This window comes from Wyeomyia smithii, chromosome 3 (genome assembly GCF_029784165.1).
Source record: "Wyeomyia smithii strain HCP4-BCI-WySm-NY-G18 chromosome 3, ASM2978416v1, whole genome shotgun sequence".
Lineage (NCBI taxonomy): Eukaryota > Metazoa > Arthropoda > Insecta > Diptera > Culicidae > Wyeomyia > Wyeomyia smithii.
This window is the reverse complement of record NC_073696.1, coordinates 237464284-237482733: the sequence shown is the minus strand read 5'-3', so window position 1 is coordinate 237482733 and position 18450 is coordinate 237464284. Positions and strand designations below refer to the sequence as shown.

At 38.3% G+C, this 18450-nt stretch overlaps 1 protein-coding gene across 7 annotated transcripts in view; it reads left to right on the top strand.

Annotated features, from left to right (window-relative positions):
• Positions 1–18450, top strand: part of LOC129726381 (phospholipid-transporting ATPase ID) — a 106783-nt gene that overhangs the window by 31252 nt on the left and 57081 nt on the right. For 3 of the 7 annotated variants that reach the window (XM_055683003.1, XM_055683002.1, XM_055682999.1), the window contains exon 1: positions 15184–15929. Coding sequence is in view for 2 of the 7 variants with exons in the window: in XM_055683007.1 (XP_055538982.1) it covers positions 3000–3045 (46 nt within the window). In the remaining 5 variants the exon portion in view is untranslated. Of the gene's footprint in view, positions 1–2136; positions 3046–15183; positions 15930–18450 lie in introns of those variants that run through there. The other 4 variants (XM_055683007.1, XM_055683006.1, XM_055683004.1 and 1 more) reach the window with 3 other exon arrangements.

The window sequence follows — 18450 nt, the reverse complement described above, 5'->3', positions numbered from 1 at the left end:
GTACACAAATTACGTAACGCCTGTAGGGGGGAGGGGGGTTGAGTCTGCGTTACCTATGGTTACGTAGGGGGGAGGGGGGGGGGGGGTAAGTAGAGACAGTTACGTAACTGTGATGTTTGCTCGAAATTGAAAACTTCGGAGGAGGGTCAGGCTGATCAGCGTTACGTAATTTTAGGGGGGGGGGGAGCCATGTCGAACGTTACCTATCGTTACATAGGGGGGAAGGGGGTCTGAAATCTAGATTTTTAGCGTTACGTAATTTGTGTACGACGATGTCAAAATTTTCAGAAGTGTCAGAAATGTTAAAAATGACAAATATGTCAAAAATTCCATAAAATTAGGTGAACGAGTTCACCTTGCCATTCAGATCACTTATCAAAATTTAACTTCAAACAAATTTACGCATGACGCACGCTCGAGACAGCGCAATATTCTGAACCTGTGTTGTGCGTGTGATGTGTACAGTCAGTGTTCCTAGGTTACGAGTAGCAAGTGCATTTACGTACCATTATTTCTGAAGCTCGAATTAAAAAAATTCTCCCTCAGCTTGCCAATGGTGGTTTGCTATAAAATTTTTGAACTTAAAATCGGTGAATGTTAATTCGCTCAAAACACGTATTTCTGATGACATCCAAGATGGCAGCCAACTTTTTTCTTCTTCATCATTCCTCTATAAATTGGCTTGTTGTTTGTAGAGATTAAGAATTGCTCAAAATATAACTTCTTTAAAAACCGTTTGACCCCTTGGTGCCCGAGGGGGACTTAGTAAATCACCATTGGAGCAAAATTACCGTAGCATTTTCAAAATTTTGCAGATGTATTTTGTTGTATGTTGTATTTATGTAGGTTTTAATATAAGGTTTGTTCTAATTTAGATGAAAATATACTTGTTCATAATAACAAAAGATGTATTTTTTCTTAATTTTTAAAATTTGAATGTGTTTTCGAAAACTTCTTGTTTGAGTTTTGTTTGTCGTGACATGGAATCATGGTGACGGTTTCCAAATAAATTCTTGGTCATCTCAAGTTGTAAACTCAGCATAAACTTTCAAAAGGTATTCCACATGATTCCCACAGCTGTTATAGCACGTTTAATAATGTTTGGATAATATTTTTAGAACTTTACAATGCCGCTTTTCTGTTGACCAGCTTGAATCTACAAATATATAAAAGTTATCCACCACAAATCGTCATGGGATTGTCATGAAGAACAATGACTATCATTACTTTCTCTTGATAGTAATGATAATAATAATATATTAATAATAATATATTAATAATAATATATTAATAATAATAATATAGCACCTGTTGTAATTCGCAATAACTGAAACCAACAAGTTCGTTTTGTGCACAGCAAATATATTTAATAATGACAATCCAACTATAAAAGGTCATCATGTGACAAACACACTTCTCTAGCACGTGCTTCCACTCGCATCGTTTTCTCCTAGCTCAAGGTTGCACCTGAACTCTTAACCAATGCGCCACGTCTATCGCTTATTTCCAGCTACCCTACAGTTAAAGGAAAAGTCTTTGTCAGTTCAAGCAGAATTAAAGCATTTAATAATTGAACCACGTATCTTGCAGTGTTGTACTGATAGAGCGTTGAATCCACTATCCTTACTTCGCCATTCTCACCAGTCATGCCGGTGTAGCAGCTGTTAAACACCATCTAATTTTCCCATCCTTCTGAGGAAAATTGTCACTATTTTAGTGGGACCAACCTCTGTGTCGTTCTTAATAGCTCGGATACACCAATCCTGTTAGCGCTTTCTACAGCGTGGAAAAAATTTGTAAGGATATTCTTTGTGTTTTTGGGGGAAAACATGGAAACCAAAATTATTTCATTACCAGAAATGAATAGTTTGGACAATTAGTTGGTTCTATATTTTACAGCCCGCTAATCAACTTGTTCGGGTATGGTTAGACTCACATGTTCCAGTATTTAACTGCTCACAGCTACCAGACAATGCTTTCTCCGACTGGAGACAACTTTAGTACCGGTGAGAACAGCCGCGCTGCTTTTACACCCCTTTCGACTTCAATTTTCATCCCCCTAATAACATATGTTCCACATGAAGCTTTTCTTCTAACCACTCACCCGTTCACTGTTTTGTGTTTTTCTATTTGCAGGATTTTCATTCGTCTGCGGGCACTTCTGATGGAAGGGTGTTTGGTGCCACGGTCCGTTCCACCTTTTGAACACTGGCTGTGGGTGCCACCGATCAAGTCACGGCCAGCCGAACAAGAAGAGTTGAGGATGTTGTGATTTAACCATCGATTCCAAGTGAAACTACGTGTGTGCGTGTGTCTCTTGGAGGGGTCAAGTTTTGAAAGAATATATTCAGCCCAGAACGGCAGCGATAGCCGAGAACAGTTTCATTGAAAAGTGTGATAGAAATGAAGAGGAAGAAAACCATTTCCGTTGCCAAAGTGCATTGCTGCAGTAGCACAGTGCGCGTCTAGCTCGTAAGTGTCGATTCCAATGTTTCAAGGCGAAGAATTAAATGGAGCCTGGTGCTTCAGGAGTGAGAAAAATTAGTTCCACCGCAAAGTCGCATGACAAATACCAATTAGAGAAGTGTTTTTTGTTTTTACTATTTTAATTATGATAATGAAGTGTATCATTGAAGCGAAAGCTCCACCATAGGGAACGGTACCCTTAGAAAGTGTCTTTTTAAATGTTCATATGTGCCTTAAGAAATCTGCGATTGAATAGCAGTTGTTTTTAAAAAAGAAGTTTCAGTTTTATTCCTAGTGCAGTAGTTAGTGTTAAAGTGCTTGAAGTTATCTTTAAAAAAATTGGGGCCAAATTTCATCTTCACCGTTAGCGAATAAGTAACCAAATAAATATTCAACGACAAACCAAAAAGAAGTTGCAGCCGGCAAACGCTACCATTCATCAATACCAAAGGATACATCACCTACCGATGAAGAAAAAACCTCTGCTATAGTGAAACCGCTGTGATCTGTGTCAAGTATTGCTCCTTCGGAACATGACCAATATGGGCAAAAACAATAAAACAGCGGATACTAAACAACGTAAGTTTGAAAGCGAAATCCAAATCACCTCCCTAGTCTATTTACGAGTTCAATTCCAATGCACAAACATAGGTACGTGGTGTTCGCTTATTTACGTGGTTCACATCACACTAGCCGCAGTAGCTTGCAGTTTAGAAAATCCTTCTTCCTGTGACCGTTTTGCTTCCCTCGTGCGTTCGGGACGTGATTGAATTATTTCCGGAAGGTCATCCGATTGATGCCCGAGCCATTGTCGGTTTAATTAACAAATGCTTACGCTGCAAGCGGAACCCCGCAACCAATGGGGCTCTCGTTTTTCACACGGTGATTTGTTCACTTCCTCATACGACAGAGAGGGAAAGGCAAGCGTTTGTATGGAGGAATATTTTTTAGTGTTGATTTCGAGGTTGTTTGTTTGCACTAAAATTGACTTCGATTATTTTTGAAGATGCCCCCGAATTTTATTATAATAGCACATGAATTGACTGTGTACTCATAAAACTTCATATTTATCCCCCGCGCCTTGACAAATTAATAATTTATGCTTTCTCACTCTTTGAGAGTCTAATACTGTCATTTGAGTATTTAAGAAGAAAACAGTGCTTTGATGAAAATCTCTAAAAAGAAATTGATTTTTGCGTAAATAGAATCATTCCACGTTCGATTGAGTTCTGTGTTTACTCAATACAACAATATTGCGCCATAAACAAAACATAAAAAGAAGCCCTCGTAAATGCGCCTTTAGTTACGCTAGCGAAAAAATTCTTTAAAGTATCGACTTCAGCTGGCAGCCGGAAGTAAATTGCTTACGTTGATCAACTTTGTTTGTACCTAAATTACACAGAAAAATAATTGTTCCGCTTCATTTCTGTACTTCAAGCCAACGGATAAATCATTAGCTATATTACAGATAGAAAGACCCGGACAGATCATGGAATCAAACTCATCGGCAATTTTCTCTAATTGAAGTGACGCATCCTTCCGTGCCTTGAAGATGTAATGTTTACCGCTAGAAATTGACCGTGCATCAATAAAACATCGAACCTAACGACACTGTCTTCATTATTTATCGGCCATACTGTCCATCAACACGCCGTCACACGATCCGGCTTCCGCACCATTCGTTCCTTTTATCGCTCGATAAAAAGTCGTAAAACTGTTAATTGGAAACTGATTTTCTCTTGACCATCACCCGGTCCGGGTCGGTCGGAACTGGTCGAACGCTCATCGCTGGAGGTGACGTATATGACGTCAACCTGCACGCGCCATTGATGGATAATGAAAACACTGCGCTGCGCCGCGCGCTGTCGGTTCATTAGGTCGGACAGAGCGTGAAAATTAACGACTGCCTCAAACCCATCCAGCAGAGTGCGGCGGCGGCGGTACTGATGAACTGATCTCATCTTTGCATAGTTGGAGCGCACGGCGCCGCATTCTTTGCCACCTTCATCATGAGCAATTTGCTACTGGAAGTGGCGCGTAGACACTGACGACTGCGATGCGTTTGTGATGCGCCCGAAGGTCGGTCGGGGTGAAAATCCAATTTCAATTATTATGTGGTTAAGAAATTTGTTTCGAAAATTGCTCGTAAAATGAATGAAGAGCATAAGCATCTGCACTTAAGCTTTGGGGAATTAGTGTTTTGTGTTCGACAGCTGCAAACTATTGTTTGTACCAGCGAGTACAGTTTTGGACTGAATACTCGTACGTACAGATTTTTTTAAACAACTTTTCGTTTTATAATATGTCGTAAGTGTTTGCAGATTGATGAGCATCCATCGGGATCTTGTAAATTGTGGCTAACCCGCGTGATTTAATAATCTAATCGTTTACCGTTAGGGGAGAACTGGGGTGACATTGCGCATTTCGTTTCGAGTAACTCGAACAAAACTAAATGATCGCTGGTGGGCGTTATGTTTCGTTATTCATATTTTTTCCGACATTGCGGGTTAGATGAGCCGAAGGACAAATGACAATGACAGCTTCTTTTGAGCTTAAAGCAAAACTGGCAGTATGTGACGTACTCTAAAATAGCTTCTACGGAATTCACAGCGCTTTGAATTATTTTCAAGCGGCATTGAACGTGTAGGATAACTGTAGGATCTGTATAATGTTTGTTCATAATGACGCATCCACTAAAATACTCGATAAAAATAAAATACCATTGCTACCAAACAAGCGTGTGGCCAAGACGCACCACAACAAAAGCCAACACGTTCCATAACAGAAGGCTAATATGCCTCTGGCAGAAATCAACACGCGAAGTGAGAATCGTTTGAAGTCTCAGAAGTAAAATCAAAAGCAATGGAACATATGTACCTTGAATTGTCAAGCAATTTCTGCATTTCTGCAGCGCTTTATAGTGCACTCTACTCCAATTTTATTTTGATCGTTTTTAAGTGTAAGTTGAAAGTTAAAGTTAGTGAAATAAATTTATACATTCATAGTATCATAAATTCCAAAAGAGTGAATGTTAGAGGAACCACAGTTTTTTTGTTTTTTTAACCATAAATGCTTATATGAAATTCATGAATAATTACATTTTGGACAGAGCCACAAAAGATTCTGTGTTTATTTTACAGTATTTTAGTCATTATGGTGCACTTTTTTATGTGAGAACTTTTGGAAAGCTGGGTTTATATGAGAAAAACGATGAAATCATTGAAATCATTTAAAACCACAACAGGATATTTTTAAGCATGTGCCATCCTACCCCACTGGTGCGTTCTGTACGGTTCTCCCCTATCTAGAGCATTTTCTTGATCAATTTTAGACCTGTTGTCGTTTTGTTTTACCTTGCCGGCTTGCTTTATTTTGCTACAGGTCGGACACGATTATATATGGTTTGACAAGATATAACTTTAAACAGGATTATATAGTAGGATTTTTTTTCTTCTTCAAATATGACTTATCCAAAAACTGAAGTATCCTAGCGTACGTCCATAAAGTTCATGACACTTAGGAAGAGGAAAGAGAGTGGCTGACAAAGCGTTGCAACCCATGTGGAACATTTTATGATTCTATACAAAAGGAGAGAATATCGAAAACAGGTCCTTTATTGTGCTGCGTAAATATACCGGTGATGCTGCTACCACCACTAGCGCTGCTGGTACTTGCACATATTAACTCTTCAATCAAGTTTTTAATTTTTCGTCATGTACTCGGCAATTTAAACTCACGTAAGAACTCGGCAGGGTACCCAGGTATCCACCGAAATGAAATGCTTCTTACTTCTTCAATTCTTGACCGATTTTCGATCTTGACCCGTCAAAGGATTGAAAAATTTGTCTATTTTTTTTAAACGGCACTCAAAGGGCCATTGGTCTACATATGGTTTCCGTAAATAAGGATCTTCGTGACCATGTTCAAGATCAGGAATCTGCTCCGAAATGGCCATTTCGGACAACTTATCAAATGGACTCAAAATGAATAAAAACCAACTCCTGGAGTGGTTTCATGAATTTTGATACCAATGTTGGTCAGTTTTATCGACAATTGTACTAATTTGTCTCACGGGAACATGCTCCCGAAGATCCGGATTTATAGGAACCAGATGATCATGTTTGTTGGTTCATGTCGGTCTCGGATTCTAAAGCTCCATTTTGTACTCGAAGGCAATCGGTGCACGCAAGCGGCTGAATGAGATCACGAAACATTTGGTCGCATTGGCTTCCATTCCATTCAAGCCACACCATTCCAGAAGCATGTCGATATCCATTTGAAGCGCACAACAGTCAGCCTCCGTTGTGACTACACGGTAAAACTTGAGGTCGTCAGCGTACAATAATTTTGGAAATTTCAGCTTCGTACAAAGATCGTTTATAAACAGTATGAACAACAGAGGGCCCAAAATACTGCCTTGAGGTACTCCTGAAAAAATCTCAAAAGGTATAGCATACGTTCCACCTACCTTCACCGAAGAGTGTCCGGTAAGGCAAGACAAAATCCATTGTGTCAGCTACTCTGGAAGTCCTATCCGCCTAAACTTTTCGACAGCTAAAGTATATGGCACCTCGTCGAATGCTATGGCAAATTCAATGTAAATCACGTCAATTTGCTGCCGTTTCTCCATCCGATTTACAAGGGTCGAAACATAACTCATCAAATTTGTCGTAGTAGAACGCCTCTGAACAAATCCGTGCTGATCAGCTGAGATAACGTGTTTAACAGATTGGTAGAGCACATCGTGTACCATGCTTTCGAAAACTTTCGCCAAACAGCTTAATATAGAAATTTCGCGATTATTTTCCACAGCGTTAAGCTAACCTGATTTATGAATCGGTATGATCGAAGCAGATTTCCAAACGGTAGGAAAGCACTTTTCACTCAAAGAACGGTTGAATAGTATACTTACAGGCAAGGCAAGAACACGTGCAAGTGTTTTGACAACGAATGGTGGCAATTGATCGGGTCCAGGGCCTTTCGATCCGTCGAGGCGTAAAGGCACTCACTCCCTGGTAACGAGTGTTCTGAGGTATTCGTTTCGTTGATTTCCGATTGTTGATGTTTTTTCAGAACGATTCAGGGTCAGCTTTAACGTCATTTTACGCGGGTTGTTCTTATGCGTTTGTTTAAATAGTATATTTTTACAAAAACGCGGATTATTTTACTCGATTCGGAATATAATTTGTACGCGGTATCAAATAAGTTTAGTACAAGTATATCTAATCTAATCTTTTAAATGCGTTACAACCAACCGCGTATAGAGCGATCTCAGTGTATTTCCACTAGTTAGGAGTATTCCATAAGTTCAGCTGGCTGAATTGAGATTATCCTTGTTTTTTAAAGCAATAAAGTCTGAAAAGGTACCCGGTTACCACGGTTAAGCTGATCGCATCTCTGTGAAATTACCGACAGTGAATAAGGCAAAAATTTGACGGCCAACATGCTTTAATAGCCAGCATCCCAAAAACGTGTGGGTGCTGCTAAAATACGTCGTACAAAGCGGATAACAAAAGATGCTACGCAACATTTTATTACGTTACATATTGCTGAAGAAAAAATCTTTAGTTTTTGTTGAGACATGGAGATGATGTCGATTTCACAACCGTCTTTTTCGAAGCATTCCAATAATTTGAATGAAGTTTAATGAATGAACCTCTGCTTTTTTGTCTTTGAAAGGACAATTTCTTATTTAATTTAACATAGGATATAATGGCATGGCTCTGCGCTATCGCTGGGAATAAGGCACTCTTCTGACAACGCAGTGAAAAGCTGTTATTACACTGAAAATTTGAAGACCTGCAGGTTTTAATTTCCAACATATCCGTTTGTGTGTTGCCAAAATACGGCGAAACTTTTCACTGAAGAAAGTGCTAACCCATGCACCTACCACTGATGTGGCCGCTCCCGCACAAAGGAAGCTTTTTACTAGAAGAAGAAGTAGTGCCGCTGCACCTACCGCTGACAATGCTACCATTACCGCCATTGGTACCGTTTTCAAAGCTGGAAAAACGTGATCGAAATTATTTCGACCCACAAAAATTGATCCTAGAGCCGTAGTGTCTTCAGCAATGTTGATCCATTACTTATACTCTGTTTTATAAAAGTTGCAATTTTGTGAGTAATCCACGTAACAGTAAAAAACGTATTTTATTTTTATCAGTTTTGCATATAAAAATTCACTTTGTTCGCCAAAGTTGTATCAATATATATGTATATTTTCTATCATGCAACAAACAATTTCTTCGAAGAAAGTTCATTTATATCTCTCCTTTTTCTTTGAGTATTGACGATTTTTTATAAAACAATGTACTAATTTACCAACAGATATCTTCAAAATCTGCAAATATCTGCAGACTGAACAGTTTCCATATTAAAGTATAAGTAAATTACCATTTAACTTACATATAGGCATTTGTCTCCCGCTGTGTAGATATCTGTGAGTAAATTAGTGCATCATTTGAATAAAAATCTTCAACACCTAAATAAATATAAGAGATGAAATAAACTTTCTTCAGTGAACTTGTGTTTTTTCATAGTGAATAACATTGTGGAACATAGAAAAATTCTAGAAAATCACAATGAAAAGTTATATTAAAAAATTGATTTTAAGGGGCATTCTATAGAAAACTTCATAACAATTTATTTAAATTGGCAGATGGAAGTGTAGTGCCTTTGATGAAGTTGTTTCTTATAAAATTTGCTACAGCCTTAGTGGATTTATTATATGCAGAAAATAAGAAAAATATAATTCGCTCTCAATTTTAGGAAGATTGATCACAAAATTCTAACTTTCATTAAATGGAGAATAATTGGCAAAACAACTTTATTGAAGACACTACGGCTCCAAAAACCTTTTTTTTGGTGAAAAGAAATTAGTGGAGATTAGTGCATTATTTAGGTAAACAAATTTAATAACAATAGAAATTGTTGAAAAACACAATATAAAATGTTATACTGAATACAATTGATTTTTAAGGGTGATCTGCAGAAAACTCCACAGAAGTTTATTTAAATAAGTAGATAGATTTTTTTTTTTTTGTTAGGGAATTAGAATTACGTTGTCCATTGATGTGAACTTTTGTAATATATCCCAGTCAATTGCTATACGTGTCCCCTTGCAAAATACAATGACAACTATTGTCGAGTGATCAGGTACCTACACCGAGACGCTCCCAGGCAGGTGAAATATGGTTTATGAAGCCAATCACTTTCCCAGGATTCAAAGACCAAATCTCTTTGGGCTGTAAACAGCCACTGCCAAAAAACCTTGCGTTTAAATAACTGCACAGCAGATGTTCCGATGTCTAGTCCTGTGCGCCGCCACGCCGCGCCGCCGCCGCCGACACTTTTACGCACGCCGCCGCCACCGATGATTTTGAGTCGGCACGCCGCCGAGGAAATTTTTGCCGCGCCGATAGTCATTTCTTTGCTGATTGTTAATTTTTTTGACAACCTGTCAACCCGGATGACATATTTTTATTGATTCATATTGAATTAAAACAACCGAACATGAGAGTGTACGCATTATACGCAATATTTTAGAAGTGGTAATTAGTGTCACACCGGTACACGCCGCCGCCGCCGCCGCCGATAACCAACGGCGTCACGCCGGCGCGCCGATCGCCGCCGGGGTATAATGTTTTCTACGCCGTCGCCGCCGAGGATATGGTCCATGTCTCGCGCGAGGATATGGTCGATGTACCGATGTCTCGCTTTCCATATTACAAAAGCGACAGATATCATCCTGAACCCGGCCAATGTTCTTCAAATAATATCTACTTGGACAGTGCCCCGTTACTAGGCCGACGTATGTGCAAATAGTTCTTTTGTTGATCTCTAGGAGCTTTTCGAATGATTCTCGTTTGGTGTTATATATCTTTAGATTGGGAACACTTTTTGACATCAAACCAATTGGTTATCACCTTTTGTTCCTCCCAGCGTTTAAGCTCCATTTTCACTGCACAGTTTGATATACCGCAGAAAGGTTCTGGGCCGATAAACTGTGAGTTAGATCCTTGTTTTGCAAGTTCGTCTGCCTTTTCATTCCTACCAATGCCACAATGTCCTGGAACCCAATACAAATTTACTGAGTTTGTTTGACATAGCTGTCGCAATGTGAGAATACATTCCCAGACAATCTTGGATGTACATTAATAAGCATCAAGTGCTTTCAGCGTTGCTTGACTGTCAGAGAAAATACAAATATTTGCATGTTTGTATTTTCTATATATTCGCACATTCAAGGATTGCAAAAATCTCTGCTCGAAACACTGTTGGCCAGTGTCCCATTGCCACTGAAACATTAATTCCAGGACCGAAGATTCCTGCACCAGTTTTTGTACCTATTTTTGAGCCATCTGTGAAAAATATTGTTGAACCGGGACGGACATCAGGAACTCCGACAACCCAGTCTGTACGCGACGTTTCGCAGATAGAAGTAGTATAGAAGTATGTATAGAAGTATGATGTCTTCAACAAAGTTGTTTCTTCAAGAATGTGCTATAACTGTCAAACATAATGTCAAACAAAGTGTACTATTATATTCCAAAATAAGATAAGTAAATCAGTTTCTCATTGTTAAGTGATTAATCACAAAAATGCAACTTTTATAACATGGAGAGTAATTAATGGAACAACTTTGCAAGTTTTGGAAAAAGTTTGCAACAAGTTTTGGAAACAGTGTACGCTGCTGCTATCCGCAGCCACTCAATTAGGATTGTCCTAGCGAGCATCCACTTGCAAAATGGTTAGATAGTCCATATAGTGCATGCCCGGTTGACCAGATATAGTATTCTGTCGACCGTGCTAGAGGAAGCAAGCATCAAGCCACCAATGAGAGGTCGAAATCTGCTTTTCAACAAGGCTTAGCAATTTTCAATGGTACAATAGTTCGAATAATCGAATTCCGATTTTCTGCATTTGGGGGATGCGTGGATACTTTTCCACTTTGCTTCGCTATAAGTACGAAACAAATCCGTTGAAAACAAAGCGACTCAGATTTTTATTTTACACCCCTGAAGCTGAACTTCCTAAGAAACGTTCTACGTCAAAAAAAGTTGACTTCTTTCTCAGTGTTTCTAGAACTTATGGTAAAAAGTTTCAGATTGAAAAATGAAAAAGAAATTTAAAAATACCTAATTCCAACATTATCAAAATATTAGTATTCTAATGATTTTAAATGTTCCAGATAATCATTTTAAATCGAAAAGCTTGTAATAATGAACTTTTTTAATGCACCCATTTTCAAGCAATTTTGAATTGAAGTTTGTAAGACTTAAATTTAACAAAATTGAACAATAAATTTTATATTATTACAGAAACGTGTTGAATTTTAACTAATTTTACTTGTTAGAATCACTGAATTCCAATGACACAAGGTGATTGTGATAGTAATTTAAAATTATAAAGCTGTTAGCGACTAACTTTCTAATTACAGGTCGGACTCGATTATCCGGAACATCAGAAAGTATTCCGGGTAATCGAATCACGGAAAAAAATTCAAATTTGCAGTTAACGAACTTAAAAGAAATATTTCCTTTATTTTTATTCTACTTGTATGATGCAGTGGCGTAACCAGAAATTATTTCTGAGGCAAAAAGGGGTAAAATCTTGAGAAGCAAAGAAAATATTTTGGGCTTTGATTATTTTCACATAATTCGAACATGTCCCAAACATGCCGGAAGTGACAAAAATGTTAACCAATATGCCAGAAGGGATGGTAAAGGTAAAATTTCGGAATAAAAATTTAAAACGAATACCGAAAAAATGAAATTCCAGATAATCGAGTCTAAAATTCCAGATAATCGAATTCCGGATAATCGAGTTTCCGGATAATCGAGTATTCAACCCATGAAAATAGATCTTCGTAAAGATGAACATATCCGTTACTGTTGAACTATTCATCCAATATTTTTGATGTCAGACTCTCAGAGAATTTATTGTTTAATATTGACCTTAAATGAATCCATGGTAAAAAAGGTGAATTTTTTTAAAAAATTCTAATTTGTCACACGTCAAAACTTTATATCAAACTGTTCTCAAAAACTTTGGAATTGAAAAATCGGAACTTGTCTATTTTTAGTATAACAATATCGCACGCTTAGCCTTGGAGCTAATAGATGTTTCGATCAACTAGATTAGTTGAGAGAATTCGTTATCGATATTGTTTTTGGCACATTTTGCATGTGTAGGATAAGTACAACGATACACCGTGCCCCAGTGCTTAGTCGAGAAAATTTCCAGCTCGAAAATATCCTCGACTCGATCGGGAATCGAACCCGATATCACAACCGTGTGGGAGAGCTAACCGACCGACATCGCTAACCACAGAACCACGGGGACCACTATTTTTAGTATATGGGACCTAAATAGTCATTGGTCCCCATATGGTTCCCGTAAATCTGGATCTTCGGGATCATGTTCAAAATCGGAAATCTGCTCCGAAATGGCCATCTTGGACAACTTATCAGATGGACTTAAAATGATTGAAAATCAACTCCTGGAGTGATTTCATGAATTTTGATACCAATGATGTTCGGATTTATTGACAAATATACTAATTTGTCTCACCGGAACATGCTCCCGAAGATTTACAGTACCCAGATGTGATCACAGGTTCATGTTTGTCCCGGATTTTAAAAGTAGACAGATTTTTCAATCTTTTGACAGGCCAAGATCGGAAATCGGTCAAGAAATGAAAAAGCAAGAAGCATTTCATTTTGTGGGTACCCGGGTACCCTGCTGAGTACTTACGTGGTAAAAAAAATCGTTCCTTCGTCCTGTACCTTTTACCAACAGTTTTGTTACAATTTCAAATTCCATTAAAACTAATTAAGAACAAATTTAACTCTTTTATTTTTGTTAATTAAAATGTGATTTTTCTTTACAGTTTTCTGAAGTGAAAAAACAAATTTGCGGTGTATATTTATCTCTACAAGTCATCAACAATTTCCTTAAATTCATACACTGATAGTTCTTCTATACAATTAAACAAATAAAAGTGTATTTATTTGGAAAATTACTCTTGAATCTGGATTCCTCCACCTGCGGAAAATATTCATTTCACTAAGTCAAATACGTGTGCAATGTTCTACTAAAATGAAAAATGGCTAGAGCTCAAACTGGAAAGTCATAAAAGATTATAGTATATAAACCACTTTTGTGAATTTTGGTGCCCCTAGCAAAGTCAAAAGACCGTAGAGTAATTACTAACCGGGTTCGTCGTTCTACGAGAAACGGGAAAACTGCATTCAGGTCTTTAAAGATTTTACGCACTTTCGAGTTGGCTAAGCACACTAAAATTCACAGGAACGGTTGAAAAGACATAATGCTTTACAATTTTCCAGTTTTAGTGCATTCCCGTTCAACTAGGTATAATATTCTATCGATGTGTTGGGGAAAACACGCATTAAGCTAAGCGATGATTGCTCAAAAACTGCATTTCAATAAGACTCGACAATTTTCAATAGTACAATAGTAATTCTCCAATCGATTGCTGCGAGAACGAAGAACATCCGTTGAAAACTAACTGTCTAATTGACACTTGAAAAGGGACAAATTTCAAACTTAACTTGCAATAGTACTCCACCCAGTTCAATATTTGTTAGTCGCCTCATTTATCTATTGGTTGGTCTAGTTTGCATAAGGTTATCATAAAATAAATGTCAAGCAGTGAAAATATGAATTAAACCCTATTGAATAGGCCGTTTATTGCTATTCCACTACGAGTTAATTACTCCCCAACGCGATTGTACTAAATAAATTGGTGCTACAATTATCGCCGGTGGCAGACAGTGAAATCACATGAGTTATCAGTTTTACCACCTGCTGCTGGTATATGAGTGGTAAGTCACTAGAAAATAAATTTGAACCATGTCAAACAATCAAAAATTCTTGATAACGCATAATTTTTAAACGAACTTTCATTACGCATTCCATAAAATTCCATATATACATATATGCAACCAAATTCAATGGAGACGCATGATATCCGGTACACCAAAAAAAAACCGCTAAATCATTTCCATCCTGCGATCACAGTGCCAACCAAAAAAAAACAGAAATTCCATAGACCCTCCTGCGACGGACGGCTAGTAAATATTGAATGAAAATCCACTCTCTGCTAAAGGCGGTAAACATCCCTTACGAGCACTGCTAAACCGCAACTGCATCCAGCTGGCAGTGATGAGTTACTACAACCAAATCCGCATTCTCATCGAGAAAAAAATGGCACGGTCGTTCGGCCGGTGGGAGAGCGAAATGATGACCGTGTGTCATGCGCAAAACGATTCACCGCTAGTGGATTTCACTTTTTATTCAGAGGAAATAAAATTACTGCCAGCCAGCCAGCCATCATCGAAGGTGCATCGAGCGTGGTGAGCCTGTATTGGTCATGTTTTGCCTCCGATCGGGTAAACCTCGCGGTTTGAATGTCACTCCACGTGACCGCCTTCCACCAACAACCGAAGCATCAAAACATTGAACGCCTCACATCACCTCCCATCATCAACCTCACCGGTTGTCCCCGCTCTAACAAGTCAAGCTACCCGGCAACGCTTCGGGCCACAACACACATGTTGCTTCATCGTGGCTCAATGTTTTTGTTTTGATTTCTGTATATCATTCGTTCGAAGCAGTTGGCAGCCCTTCCGCAGCTACCAACTGTGCCGAAGCCGAACAAATTTCCACTAATACTAACGCCACAGTTTCGGAACACTCTACGGCTAGTCAGTCAGTTTTCTTCTAGCTCGTGCCGCGGTGAAACGTTAACAAAGCTGTAACGAAAAACGGTGGGGAATAAACCCTTGAAACTTGAATTGTACAGCCTTGAAACAGAATAGTTTCTAATTAAAAACGAGAGCTAAGCGTTCGAAGAACCAATAATCCATTAACTCAATAGCGTTACAGCAGATTGGTGCATTAGCAAGTAATAATATTAAGTGGCTTTAGTCCGAGAATCAAAACGTGAAAAAAAACCTCCCAAAATCATAACAAGCAAACTGTTGTCCCACCCGCATCGTTCTACTTGCTACTTGCTGCAGGACAAAGTAGTGCAATGAGTCATCACTTCGACGAACAAGAAGAACACTTTCCGCATAATCGCCACGGTCAACTAAAGCAGTGGGCAGATAAAAGCCACCCAAAGTGAAAATGATATCGATTCCGTGCAAGTCTAAGCCGAAGAAAATGTACCAAGAAAATTGACGTGCGTGTGAAAAAGTGTCCTCCGAACGGGAGGAACAACAGTGTAATGAAAAATTGATTTTTGCTGCCTCTTCGCTGTGCAGTACTGTGAAAGCCACCCTCTGTGGACAAAAAGGATATCCTGTCAACTAGTGTGTGCTACATACAACGCTTAAGCGCTAAAATGTCAAGTGTTGCATCTTCCCAGCGGCGCATTTTCGATTTGAACTAGAAAATTCGCTTTCTTCGGGGCGAAAGTATTCGAGCTACTACCCACAGTGAGAAATGCCAAAAACGAAATAAATAAACGCCAACAATAAAACAGCTATTCGACCGACCGATCGAGCAACCACCCACCTGAAAAACTTTACCGCGTCGCCCGTTGGCCCATGGCTGGAAAACGACGCGGTAACGGTACAAAGTGAAACGCTGTTTGTCGCAATCCGCGGGATTGTCTTGAACGGTGCATATGTAGGGCACTAACTGCGAGTGAGCATATGAGGGGGGGGGTCGGATGGGAAGCTTCTTGGAGGTGGATAAATGGCGAGAAGAAATTCAATATAAAACAGCAGCAGATGTGATTTGTTTACATAGCAGCCGCGAATGACGAATGTGTTAAATCGATTGAATCGAACAGTTCACCGTTCACCGCAATCCGTCGACCGCCAGTTCGTCCGGCTGACTGTCGGACTAGCGGAGTGAAGTTCATTGGCATATTTGGACTGTCGCTATCGGTTTACATTCTTGTTTTGAAATGCCGTGTGGAGCACGGTATCCTTTTGTCGGTTTATAATGGGAAAGAATTTTATTTCTTACTGCATATTAATATGAAAAAGACAGTTCAATCTATGAATGTATGTACTACTGAATGTCAGTAGTTTGGACTCGGTTATGTGCGTTTTTGATTCACCTTAAGGGAAAAACCTAAAATTATTTGATTTGTAACTACTCACATAGAGTTAGTCACCAATGCAAATGATGATTAAACTTTAAGTAGTGGTTTAAACTCAAACACAAATTAAACAATCATAACCTATCTTTAGATAAGATTTCTCCTTCAATGGCACAAAGTATGACTAGAATACTAGTTCTAACATCATGTACATGATAACCTAACGTCGTCTTCATTTTTCAAGTTCGGTACAAGAGGAACTATCAGCACTTCCCATAAAACTTTAAAAATGAGCAAAACGATGAACATACATTATAATATCGTTTATTATTTAATTTTTCTTCATGTTATGGAAATAAAGTATGAACAGTCTTCATGACATCATGATCTAATTTTGCATAACGTTATTGTTTTTCTGCTGCTTTTCAGCGGTAGAACTACATTTATGAACTCATGCATATCAAGCATTAATCCGAGTATTAACTTAATGAAATGTAGGATCTCTTTCATGATTTCGACTAACTTGAATTTTATTCAAGCCGAGATGGCAGAGTGTTATAAGTGTCTATAAGGGTGGGACAAAAAATAAATGTTAGCTCCCATGTACTTTCCATGTTCCTTATAAGTCCTATAACAACTGTGTAACTTTTCAGATCGATCGGTGAAACTATAATTTTCACATTTTCAAAACTTATTCTCTAGAGATGTCCAGTTGCCTCCTAAAAATATATCGATACATAATATTAGTAGGAAATTTTCCTGGAAAAAACTCTTCTGAAGACTGTAAGGCGCTACGATGCTTGTAAAAAAGTTATTCTCCCCAAACTGATTGAATGTCTGACGAACGGCTCACCATTGAATTTTTCCAGCAACACTGCTACAACAGTGTCAGCCATTCAATCAGATCGGGATGAATAACTTTTTCTACAAGCATCGTAGCGCCTTACGGTCTTCAGAAGAGTTTTTTCCAGTAAAATTTCCTACAAATATCATGTATTCATATATTTTTAGGAGGCAGATGTACATTCATAGAGAATAAGTTTTGAAAAAAAAAGGATTTTCCCATATAATATCGTATGAAAACTTTAAAAATCGGGCGCAAAAATATAGTTCCACCGATCGATCTGAAATGTTACACGGTTGTTATAGGACCCATAAGGAACACGAAAAGTGCAAGGGAGCGAAAAAATAACACCATCGCTCTTTTCCTACTTTCGTAATATGAGCTTCTTCTATAACACAGCTGCTAAGATTTGCACTTTTTATCCCTTTCCGACCGGACCCATATAATTGCGTAGGTAGAAGAAGGTGACTTAAACAAAACCTTCCCTCTCGCTCTTTAAACGTCCTATTCATTGTTTTATTACTCACAACTCTAGTGTCAGTATGGCAGCTACTACGAAAAATAATAAACCGGAGCAAGCGTTTTTAAATAGGAATTGCTTCGATTTAGGTTTTGTTACCCGTTGTTTTTTACCTACACAATTGTGTGGGCTCGATCGGAAAGGGTTATACCAAGAGGAATACACTACGTCCCCTAAATGCTAGAACTACACAGTAAGAAAACTTTATGTCGAATCGCATGTAAAGAATTGCCTCCATCGGTTGTGATAGAAAATTCCATAACATTCCACGTAAATTTGAATGATTTTGCGTGTAATTTTCAAACAAAACCATTATTTACGTCAGAAGCAACTGAAATTCAAATAATATTGCATACAATTTTCAATTAAAATCGTGGTTTTCGTCAAAAGCAACAGAAATTCAAATGAGAAACTATTTCACGTGACGTGTGATATTCAGAATTTTTTACTGTGTAGATAACTCGAAAATTGACGTTTCGAGAAAAACGAGTTTGAAAATTTGACCTATTCTGGTGATGATGATTCAAATGCAATTATTAAAGG